The sequence below is a fragment of the Pocillopora verrucosa genome, chromosome 3 (genome assembly GCF_036669915.1).
Source record: "Pocillopora verrucosa isolate sample1 chromosome 3, ASM3666991v2, whole genome shotgun sequence".
NCBI lineage: Eukaryota > Metazoa > Cnidaria > Anthozoa > Scleractinia > Pocilloporidae > Pocillopora > Pocillopora verrucosa.
The window spans coordinates 20,433,873-20,445,790 of record NC_089314.1 but is presented as its reverse complement, the minus strand read 5'-3'; the positions used below and the strand labels follow the sequence as shown (position 1 = coordinate 20,445,790).

The 11,918-nt window shown below is 41.5% G+C and overlaps 1 protein-coding gene across 1 annotated transcript in view; it reads left to right on the top strand.

Moving 5' to 3' along the window:
* Positions 1-11,918, top strand: part of LOC131783895 (hydrocephalus-inducing protein homolog) — a 50,478-nt gene that overhangs the window by 21,911 nt on the left and 16,649 nt on the right. Inside the window, exons 38-54 of the mRNA XM_059100667.2 lie at positions 53-292; positions 797-1,097; positions 1,216-1,470; positions 1,968-2,374; positions 2,827-3,010; positions 3,488-3,710; positions 4,022-4,378; positions 5,114-5,327; positions 6,061-6,228; positions 6,735-6,956; positions 7,592-7,743; positions 7,863-8,179; positions 8,468-8,643; positions 9,390-9,562; positions 10,114-10,312; positions 10,863-10,962; positions 11,456-11,724. Coding sequence (XP_058956650.2) covers positions 53-292; positions 797-1,097; positions 1,216-1,470; positions 1,968-2,374; positions 2,827-3,010; positions 3,488-3,710; positions 4,022-4,378; positions 5,114-5,327; positions 6,061-6,228; positions 6,735-6,956; positions 7,592-7,743; positions 7,863-8,179; positions 8,468-8,643; positions 9,390-9,562; positions 10,114-10,312; positions 10,863-10,962; positions 11,456-11,724 — 3,957 coding nt within the window. The remainder of the gene's footprint in view (positions 1-52; positions 293-796; positions 1,098-1,215; positions 1,471-1,967; positions 2,375-2,826; positions 3,011-3,487; positions 3,711-4,021; positions 4,379-5,113; positions 5,328-6,060; positions 6,229-6,734; positions 6,957-7,591; positions 7,744-7,862; positions 8,180-8,467; positions 8,644-9,389; positions 9,563-10,113; positions 10,313-10,862; positions 10,963-11,455; positions 11,725-11,918) is intronic.

Here is an 11,918-nt window from a genome sequence, read left to right as displayed (position 1 = left end):
GTATTAATTTGTTCTTGAATGGTCTTACTTTCGCTTGCTCTTTCCGCAACAGATTTCTTACAGCAATCGTCTTGTTATCCGGATCGCCCAAAGTTCTAGCCGTCACATGATCAGCGTGACCGGTCAGGGAAATGAGCCCAAGTTAGACTTCAGTTCCACTCTGATCGAGTTCGGCCCAGTCCTTCCTCATTCATCTGGGGACGAGAAGGAAGTAATCGTGCGAAATCCTTCATCGTTTCCTGTTGAAATTTACTCTTTGGAGTTTGACAAGCAGTACTTGGAGGAGGAGAAGGTATAAACAAGAATATCAGCGTGATTTTGAATGAGAACGATAAAAATGATCGTTTTCCGAAGTTAAACACATCTGCGGTGAAAGTACGATTAGTGTTTACGCTATGGCTTTGACGGCAATATTAAATTTATTTCAAACTTACGCCATCGTGAGTTACCTTAATTTCTACCACATCGCTAAGAAAAAAATCTCAAGAAGATTGGACTGGGACAAGAAACTTTACGAGCTGATAATTTTAACTTTTTTCACCAATGATAAGGCTTCATTTCAACGACGTCGCAAGTATTATCCATACTTGTTGCTTTCTGACGAAGTTGGGATTAAAGTCAGGCTACAACTTCAAACAATATTAAGGTGGACTATTCATCGATTTCAATTTAATTGACTAAATCGTTTGGAACTTCACTCTGTAATGTAAAGTAAAATACCCTTAAGAACTTAAAAATGTACTAATGAATAAATTGCTTGAAAATTTACTAATGACTAGTTTTTGTGTATTTGCAGATGCTTCGCACGATGAAAGGCTACGATGAATACAACACCATTCTGCTTCCCCCGCGTCAACCTGGGGACAAGCTTCCTCAAGAAATCACAGATGCCTACAATGAACAGCAAAGAAAGAAGGAGGCGGAAGAAAAGGAGAAAGCAGAGGCAGCGGCATCTGCGGCAGCCGCTCAGGCGGAGAGGGCCGTAGAGGAAGGAGTGGAAGGTGTGCCCCCTATCATTGCTACACAGCTGGCTTCAGCTTCCGGTGAACGGGAGGGTGGCAGGTCTGGTAGTGATGTGGGCGAGGGAGCTAAAGATGGTAAGGGAGTGAGCAATAGGATTACTGAAATATGAATCTTAAGGTGTGTTAGTAGAAGACCTCTCCTCGCTTAGTGTTAAAACGCTTATCGCTTATCTATTTGTTTACGTCTTTATAGACAGCAGTAGCCTCGGTGTTGGCGAACTGGAAATCACACCCGTGTCCGCTTCCATCGCTCGCTACCTTGGCATCGACTTGACAGCAGAGGGTAGGGCAGCCCGTAACAGACGAGGAATTGCTTTAGTGGTGCACGGAGCACCTCTCTCTGGAAAGACAGCCACGGCGGTGTCACTGGCTAAGACTTATGGAGCAGCCCTACTGACAGTAGATGCAGTGGTTATAGAGGCTATATCAAATGGAAACACCTCTGCAGGTGAGTTATGATGGGCTTGTGCAGGATTTTGCTTATCCGGGATAAAGTGAAGAAAATGGCAACAAAATGAGTCTTAAGATCGACGAAAGGTTCGCGGGCAAGTAAGGACTACCTACACTGCTGTTAAATAGGTTTCTAACATGGTTCTTTTTTTAAAATGTTTTGAATATAAACATTGATATATCGATGGACATTCTTATTTTCCAAATATCGCGGACGATCGCAAACGAAACACCTTCAACATATGGAGATCTATCTTGTCCTTGTGCCAGGCAGTTAACTCACAAAGTGCTTCTCTCTTTCCAAGATATGAGTACTAAAATAAAACGGGGGAACGTGATGAAATCCTGGGCCAGGGTACCTGTTATGCACTTACACCAAGGAGAGTTTTAATGCCTCTAGTGGCTTGTTCCTTGAGAAACCGGCTTAAGTTCGCGCGGGATGACTCACTCCGCTACTTATCTCTCTTGATTATGATATTTTGCCCGCTCTTGCAGCTCAAAGAGCCAAAGAGTTGTGTGCATCAGCTGCTCGAGCGGCTAAGGAAGCGGAACAGACTGCTGAATTACAACTGAACCAACCCACGGTGGCACTGAGTGTAGAGGCAGTAGCTGCCCTGGGTGCGGCCACTGGTCCCTCGGTTTCCACTGCTGGCTCTGTCACCGGAGCCCAATCGTTTCTTGGGAAGGATCGTAAGACTTCCACCATAGCTGGTGGCCCCCGTGGAGGAGGTGTTGGGAAGAATATTCCTCAGCTTCAGCAATCGCCCCCAGGGACTCCACCCCAGGCTGCACCTCTAGGCCGGAAGCTGAGTGTCAGTGCTAGCGTCGCTGGTGAAGACGGACTTTACAGCTGCTTGCTTCCTGAGGATCTTCTTGTCGAACTGCTGGCGGAGCGATTTCAGGTTGGTTTGAGAGGATAAACACTGTTTTGATATCTAATTAGACAGTTGGAAAAATGGCGTCAGGAGGTTAGTGTGCGAGTTCGAGAACAACTTTTTAACTATTGCAAGTTTATCTATTTATCTATTTATCCATGTCTCGAAATTACAAATAATCGCACAACACTCAAGCTCGCTCTCTTACTCACATGACATCCAATTGATCTTAGTGCATAACAATGAAGATTCCAAGTTAGATAAAGAGGGAAAGTGAACAAGAAGGCGATCATTATTATTATTATCAAGGTTAACAACTTCTTTATGTGTACGAAATTTAGACCTTAAGACACGTTACCATCTCCGTCAGATGCAATCTTTCAGAGTATTAGAATGTTCTGCTGAGCCCTTTACCAACTATTTCAAAGGCAGCTCGTTGGCGAATAAAGCTCTTTAAAAAAGACATTCATTGTTTTTAGTTGAGTGACTGTCAGAAAGGAATCGTAGTGGATGGCTTGGAGTCGCTGTTCAGTCCAAACATGATGGGTACAGCAAATGCTATTCTCCGTGCTTTCAATAACCGCAAATATATCTTCTTTGTGACACTGATGTTGGATCAGGCCAAGCTAAAAGCTGTGGAAGAAAAGAAGAAAGAAGAGCAAGGTAAGTGAATCTATAATAAACAACAAAATGAAATAAGTTTCGTTGAGAAGTATGGCTTGGCAAAGTTAGGCTATGCTGTGTTTAGACTGCAGCTTCGTTTGAAGTCATCAACGTGCACTTTAGACATTGCTTTCAAGCCAAATCAGTTAAATATTATTAAATATTATTTATCCTCATTGGGCCTCCGTCCGTTTGTTGTTACATCCTTCTATTTTCATAATCGCGTAGCGGTGTTTTACTCTTTGGCAAGTTTTTCGAACAATATGCACGTCAAATGCTGCGACAGTGGATCTACTGGTTGCTATACATGCACTTTTGAGGAAACTATGTTTGTTCAACTTTTTATAGTAAGGATGAAACAGTATTTTATCCGACGGATGGCTTAGGTATCATATACAAGGGGAATAGAAGATCGTTAAGGGAAAGTCACCAGTGTAAATGAGGTTTAAATTTCACATTTGATTTTGCTTTCTTCAGCCAAGCTTGAAAAACAAAAGGAGGAAGAAGAGAAGCGGCGATTGGAGGAGATGTCTGAAGACGAATATGATGCTCTAACGGAAGAAGAGAAAGCTGAGGTTGATAGGAAACACTTGGAGCAAAAGAAAGAGAGAAGAAAACGAGAGCTAGAAAGACAGGAGAGGGAGAAGAAAGAAAGAGAACTGCAAGCTTTGATGGAGGAAAAAAGACTCGAGGAGGAGCGGTTAGTGATTCCTAAACTGTTTTCTTTAACATGGAAGACAAATCTGATAGCTTGGCCCGGTACCTCCTGAGATCTGATGAGTAATTCTCCCCATTAGTTGCTACTCATTTCTTTGTAAATAAGAAGAGAGATTTAAGCGTCAAATAAAGGTAACACTAATGCTAATATTGTTAAATGTTTTGCCTGACGTGCAGTGTGGCTTTTGTCAAAACAAGCATTTGTGATCAGTTTAGTAATTGTGGTTTTACGACCCTCAATAGAAAAGCTCTCTATTATTCTAATATTTTGTTTTTGCTGCATCTTTCTTGCAGTGGTAATCAAAAAGGTAAACGCCGAGGAGCTCAACAAGCAGGAGGTGCTGGAGCTAAGAAAGGTCACGATGGAAAGGAAAAGAAACCTGAGAAAAGCAGTGATAAGCTAACACCTAATCGCACCACTGGTCTGTCTACACAAGCACAGCCCTTCGACACGCGCACGGGCGCCCCGTCGGTGATTTCCGAGCGTTCCGACAGCAGTGATGTTACCGACGACAAGAAGCGACTAAGTATCGCCAAAGTACAGAAACATCGCCAGTCATCGGCCATCATGAACCCTCCGTTGATCCCGCAAGTTGAGGAATCTAAACCACCGACTGAGGAAGAGGAGAGGGAGAAGGAGCTTACTAAAAAGTAGGTGGCGTTAGGTACTAATAAGACTTACTCTAACTGTTTTTGTAGAGAGCGTTCAACGGCAATTTAACGATTCTACCATTTAGTCCCCACAACCGCGTTCCAAATTACATCATACTTTATTCTCTTCACTGAAAAGTAAGGCTGACTTGAAGATGATTTTGACTTGACCTTTTAACTTCCACGATTTGACTAAAGATTTTCGCCTTTCGCTGATCTTTTCCTTGTAAGTTAAATTTAGAATTGAGAATTGAGAATTTGAGGTCACATCAAGATCACGCACGTAACCTGAAAATTGGGCCAGTTCTTGTTATCTGTTTCCTGAATAAAGTATTTTAAAATGTAAGACGGATAAACATTAAAAGCTCTTAAAGTTAGGTGTAGAACATCTTACGAGGTATACCCTCTGATTTTTAAAAAGAATCGCAGCACATACTTCGTAGTCGCGAGTTGAGATCGTTTACCGGTGTAGAGTTTATTGAATATTTTGGGTCAGGACATTAATTCTTCATGATTCGTTCTTTTGGGAAAAAATTTAATTTTTCAGTTCATGTTGATTGGAGATTTTTACCTTGGCCCTCGACAAACAGCGATCTTCATTACGATTGTAGAGGGGTTTGCAGCCGATATTGTTGGAATGTCAAACAATGATTTTCTCTCTTTAAGTGTGATAGGGTGTCATTGAAAAAAGAACAAACTACCAGCACACTAAACTTTTTTTTGACGATGTCGTAGATTTAATGCATTCGAGACCAGTTTCCGAGACATTGATGGCTTGCTGCAAAACTGGGATCGATCTACGGGCACTGTGGCGCGTGCAGACACTCCCAAGTCTGAGAACTTTGAGGACTTTCTTCCGGCGCCTGGATCGACCAGGCGAGGTCGAGACAAGAAAGAGAAAGAACTTAGAGAACGAGAGAAGGAGAGAGAAAAAGAAAAAGCTAAGGAGGTGTGTGATATATACAAGCTAGGTGATCTGAATCTTAGTCCTTAACATTTCACTCTCAAGATCTCATTGGTAATTCTTCCTACTATCTGCGATAAAATTCTTATGGTGTTAGTTTGGAGAATTTGGTATAAGATCAACTGATAATCCCCTGATTGATGTTTTTCTTTATTCTCATCACTTGTCTGGCTGACGTTATATTGATATCGTAAGGAGAAATTCTTTCTTGGTCACTCATGGGAGTCAAAGGGTAAATAGAAGGGAAAACTCTCCCAGACTCAATACAACGTAAAAAAAATCATTTGGAATTTCACGGTACATTTTGGATAAAACTGTTGAGGAAAGAACTGCCGAGTGATGATTACGCGGTTGGGTTTCTGGTAAAACTGCGAACCAACTAACTAACTATCTTTTCTTAAATCGCATGGAAAATGTACGTTTTGTCAAATTTCGTGCTGCTCTGTTTGTGTATGAATGTTGGAATACCATGAGCTTGCTAAAGAAAGTCGTTTAGAGGGAAGATGGTTTACTTTTAATCGTCTGACACATGTTGTAATCTTGATGGATCCAACGGTAAGCCAGCTGATTTTCTTTTTTTTTCGTCAAGTAAGAAAACTATTGAGAGTTTCATTTTACCAACTCAATGCTGCTGTTCCCAGCATATTTTCGCGCAAGGCCTTTTCATCTAAAACAGATCTGTCTTAATCTTGACTTCTACATGTCGCTTTGCCGTCAGATTTCTGACTCTCCAATGTCAGCGGTCAGCGGTGATCATGATGATGACGAAGATGGCGGTAAAAAGGACGGGGTGGGTGTACCACAGCTTATTGTGGACACAGGAAACCCAACAGAGTCACAGGCTGAACAGACACTAGCGAAAGGAATTTTGCCAACGGTTGAAGAGGTATCCCAATAAGGATTAGTTAAGATTACTTGGTGTTTGTTCGCACACTTATGCACACAGTGGAACTTGCAAAAGTTTTGCTGTCGCTTTAATCACGCTCTGTCACCTTTGCTCCTCTGTTCACAATAGATCGTACGTTGTGCTATATTCAAAATGTCTATTTCTCGCGTTTCTATGGGTCACAGCAACACTACCTTTGCGTTCACCGGCGCGTTTGGTTTAACTGGTTTTTCAAGTTTAGTGAAGTTATCAGAAAGCCAATTCTTCAACTAAATACGAAAAAATTTCGTATTGAGTCACGCAACCAAACATTTAACCTGCAATAATGGCCCATTCTTCTTCATTTTTGTCTTCGACGGGAGTGCACAATAGGGAAACGAGAAGTCTACGCAATCGTATCCTAGTCGGAAAGAAAAAAAGTAGAAAAAGGGAACATTTAGAGTAAATAGGTACTTCTATTGGTTTTTGTTTCCTCCTCAGTGATCATGTGACTGTACCCATTTTAGGTAATGGACGGTCTGGGTCTAGGACCCCATGGTCCTCCCATCCCACCCCCGGCCACTTTTGCTGTAGTGCCGTATCCTGTACGGAGACGTCCACCCCTGGGATTAGATCCCCCTTCTCATTATGTGTTCGTGGCGTCGGGGCCAGATGATCCTAATGCCCCTCAGGAGGATAAGACGAAAGAAGCTGAACCAGAAGTGGAGAAAACACCTGAGAAACCACCGGTTAGTGCGTTATTATTATTATTATTATTATTATTATTATTATTATTATTATTATTATTGTTGTTGTTGTTGTTGTTACTATTATTATCATTTCACTTTGATTGCTATAATTACTGTTGTTATTATTGTTATTATGTTTACTGTTATTTAATATTTATTGATCTTTTCACGTACACGTTCAAACGAGCCTAGCGCTCCTCGAAGGGGTGTGCTTAAATAAAATATTGTTGTTTTTTTGTTGTTGTTATTATTACTTATAGCCCATGATCCATAAATTAGATCGCAAAGCAGATAAAGTGGATTCGAGTACGAATTGTCTGTTTAACTCTCTTTGAAAAAATGACTAAGATGAAGCAAAATTGCATTTGTTTTCCTTTGGCAAATTGCTCCCAGTGAGTTTTTCAGTGGTGTGATAAAACTTTGCGAAAACGTCTAACTTAAAAATACAGGATTGCCGTTTCACATTCATTTAGAAAAGGTTCCGGTTCATAGAAACGCAAAAAAAATGGCTCATAACCCGCCATCTTGCTTCCTGCCTCGGTCAATTACAAATTTACGTATCAGTGTTCATTAGCTTTTATTTCCATCATCTAACACTGATTTGTTCACAATGCTGTTCGCTCCTTTAACGTTAGGAACATGGAAGAAAGGGCCGTAAAGACAAGGATGATAGAGAGGGAGGTACAAAGTCCAGAAAGGAGAGAGGAAGTTCCGCCCGGAAGGGAAAAGCAGCACACGGGGCTCCCTCACCTCCCCCCAGTATCACCCCTGCAGAAGAGGACAAGAGGTTAGCTTTGTAGCAAACTATTTTTTTAAAGCGTAGCTTGTTGACTATGCTGGTACCAATTTGCTTTAATACTTAAGTAATGAATTTCTAACCCGACTTTCTGTTTCTTCCTCTTACAGTGAAACTGCTGCGGTGCCCAGCACCCCTCAACTCGTCAGCCACCGCTGGGTCATTCCTGCCAATGATACAGTGAGGTTGCGCATTCGTTTTCGGTCCGAGGAGCTGGGTCAGTTTGACCAGACATTGAACTTTGAGATCATGGGGACGCGCCGTCGTTATCAGCTGTTTTGCCGCGGCGTCTGCGCTTTTCCCGCCATCAGTCGCGAGCCGCGTGTGGTGTTCCCTCACCGCCGGAAGTACCGCAAACCGGAAGAGATCGTGCATAAGAAATACGTTCTAAGCAGTGAGACTTTTGAGTTTGGCCCGTTGCTTTGTGGTAAGTCTGATTGCTTTTGCCTTTTTCATAGGTTGTGGTAAAAATAAATTGAGTCAAATAATTCCTTTTGGTACTTTAATCACATCTTGAAGCGTCTTGTCTTCTAGAATTCTGGAATGTCTCTTTATACGTGCTAATGTTCTAACCTTGACGTTGCCCATTTAAATGGAATCACTCTACAGCCGAGATTCTACTTGAAGAATTGACGTTAAATTCCATTAATGGTGGCTTCTTGCTTTTAAAGCCATTTATCTGCAAATAAGCTTCATGTATTGCCTTTTTTGACAGGAAAGACTCGAGACCGGTACAAGGAAGGCAAGTATCGAGAGAATATGGAAACGATCGTGATCTGCAACACCTCTCCACTGGAAGCAGATGTCAACTTCTGTTTTCAGCAGGATAGCACAGCGGTTACCTTCATTATTGATCCACCCAACATGAAGTTGAAGCCGGGTGAGAGTCAGGTAGGGTAACCCATCCATTTATAAGGGCATGAAATAATTTCCTATAGAAAAGGAAAAAGGGATTAGGTCAAGACTCCTTGGATATAGATCCTGATTTTTGCAGAGGAAGGAAACTAGGCTTTGCCATTTTTGTCCTTGAATTCTTCTAAGGCTCACTTAAAAGGAAGTACACTCATAAATGCGGGGAATATTAGGTCCTGTCTCCAAGAGACACTGAAAATTCGCAAGTTGAATCAACAAGAGATTTACTGTGGCGTAAAAACCTCCTAACCTTGTCACAGCGATGCCCGAGAAAACCCCCGTCCAAACAAAGACTTTATTCAATTGATTCGAAAGTCGAGAAATCCAAGATAATTATTAACTTAGTTACGAAACGGAGATAAAAGTCACAAATTCTTAAAAGCTGTAACGTAGCAAGTCATGCAATCACACAAAGTTCTCCACATAAATGTTCTCAGTGAAGAGCTTTTGAGGAATTACAAAAGTTTCTTATTGTGCATCTTACAGACGCAGGCATTTTAAAGACCTGTCACGATAGGCAATAGTGGGCGGCACAATGATAAACAAAAAACCGGTCCTTTTAGCCAATAATTGTACCAAATTCAAGGTTAATGTGGTGCTAACCCAACTTTCAAACCTTGGTAATGTCTGTGCGAAGAGAGTTCACTCAACAGTGCGTGATCACTTACTGCTACAAGTCAGTGTTCGATATCTGTAAATAGTGAGAACTTCTGTTGCTGTTGCAGGACCTCACTCTGTGGGCATATCCTAAGACACCAGGCTTCTTCGAAGATGCTGTGGTGTGCTGTATTCGAGAGAATCCTGAGCCGGTTGTGTTTAAGATTTCCTGTCATGGTGTCCGGCCTGAGCTGGAGTTGGATCGGAGACAGCTGCAGTTTGATAGAGTTCTACTACACAGGTCTGTGTAAAAAATGATGGCGCTTCACAGTGTAGTACATGTTTGCCCACCTTTTCTTTTACTCTATGGAGCAACATATTTTAGCAAAGTCAAATCGATTTAAAGTATTGGTTGCTGAACGAGTCGGTGCAATTTCAAAGGCGAAATAGTCCTCGGTTTGTGAGTCTGTGCTGTGACCATTGTTGGGTTGCCCTTATTAACTGAGTTGTTAAGAATTACAGAATTACTTCACATAATACTCATGCAGTTGTTGAAATGCTTTTTGCGATTATTTTAGCAAAACGTGGTTGAAAGGGAGGCACGAATTCCCAAATTTTATTTTGTAGTTTTTGGAACTAGCGTTTAGAATTTGTGCCCTGCTTTGTTGTGTTTGAGGGTTTTGACCCCATTGTCTGAGTGCTCCTCTCCTTGCTCAAAGATGAATATGAGAATTAGTCAGACTAAAACAAACTGAATTACTCACTCACCTATCCTCCGCGCGCTCTTTAGGACCTCCGCATACAGCGATGAAAACATGCTTAATAACTCTTTTTTCGTTGTTCTATTTTCAGGAAAGACACAAAAACGATCTTCCTTCGTAACAGCACTCTGCTACCTGTGGCTTGGCGAGTGAATGGGATGGACAATCTGGGTGATGACTTTTCGTTGACTACTGAACATGGCGTGATCGATGCTAAATCAGAGTTTGCTCTTCAGATGCACTTCAGAGCTGTTCGGCCAACCAACGTCAAAAAGATTGTGAGGCTGGAGGTACGTAACATTCTAATTACAAATTGAAAACTTTCAGGAAGTGAGCCTTTGGCACGCGTAACTGTAAGTCTTCAATTCGATAATATTTTAGATAAATCCGAAGAAGTGTGATGATTTCATTTGATGTTGATAAACGAAGATACACTTGACTTGAATGAGGTAAAAGTAGAGGTCTGCTCTCGAGTCAAATGGCCAGTCGAGCTCGAGCTTATCCCGGACTCTATGGCTCGAGGTGACTAGGAGTATGCCCCTCCACCTGGATGGGACGTTAAGCTTTTGGAAATGCTCCCGTTAAAAATATCTCCATAACAGAAAAAACTAGTTTATCACCGTTTATTCTATTACTTACGCATTCTAGTGCTCACGAAAAACAACAGTAACTCTCTCCACATACTTACTCTCCACAAGAATCACCTGTCAATCACGCTCAGTACCAGCTTCCATCAAAGCCAGTCCCTGCTTGCAGTCGGTAGGCCAGTTCTTCGCTGTAGCTGTAGTTACTGTGATTTTAGGTGCATTTTTATGAACTAAAATGTTTTGTATTTCAAAGGTTTCTGATGTAGATCAGATCATGGGCCTGGTACAGGCAGAAAACATTCAAGTTCATGCAGAGTCTTATGATGTTGCTCTAGATATGAGTTTCCCTAAAGGTACGTAGGTTGACAAGGACATGTATGGGGAAACGTTTACCTGTGTTTTCATATGGGCAGTAAAGTAATAATGACGATAGACTGTCACCAAACGAAACCCAAAGGAATACCTGTGAATATTTCATTTTAAGAAGTGTCAAAATTTTCAACCGAGGACTGTCTTAACCCTTTACACCCAAACATCAGTATTTATATTCTTCATACTGTTCTCCATACATTTCCCAAGGAGCTGACAAGGAGAATTTATTCAACAATCAATAATATTTTTTCTTTTGGTGATCATTTCCTTTATTCTCGTAACCTTAATGTGTTACTCAGGGGGGATATTGTCAAGAGAAACTAGATGCTATTCACTCTTAGGGGTTAAAGGGCTAAGCGTAACGGTCGGGAAAAGAAAACATTAAAGAAATTGTATTTACTGGAATGTCTTCGCCTTGTGACCTTCATTTCATATTCGTTCTCAAAAAAATTTTGCTTTACGTTGTCTTTTCAGGTGCAGACGGCGGTCTTGACTTTGGCGTTCTCAAAGTTTTGGATGAAACAAAGCAGACTTGTTCTCTAAAGAACAAAGGCAAGTTTGAAATCAACTTCAATTTCGCGTATGAGCCAACAGAAGGTTCGCCAGCGGACGTAGCACAGCTGTTTACAGTGATACCCAACAAGGGTCCCCTACTACCTACCGATCGACCCACTCAAGTACAGGTCATCTTCAGATCCAAGAGCGAGATTACTATTAAAGACCAGCCTGTACTCAAATGCCAGGTAAACAATGTTTTCGCTTATCGTTGAACGATATTGTAGATATTTCATGGATTGGACCTTCTTATGCCCCCGTCTTTAATGAATTACTCCTGCCTCCCCAGTAGTTATAATACCAAGCACAGTTATCGTTCTTTTAAAAAGTCAAACAATCAAAACAAAAACTAAAGCTAAAAAGAGTTCTTGAGAGAAATGGC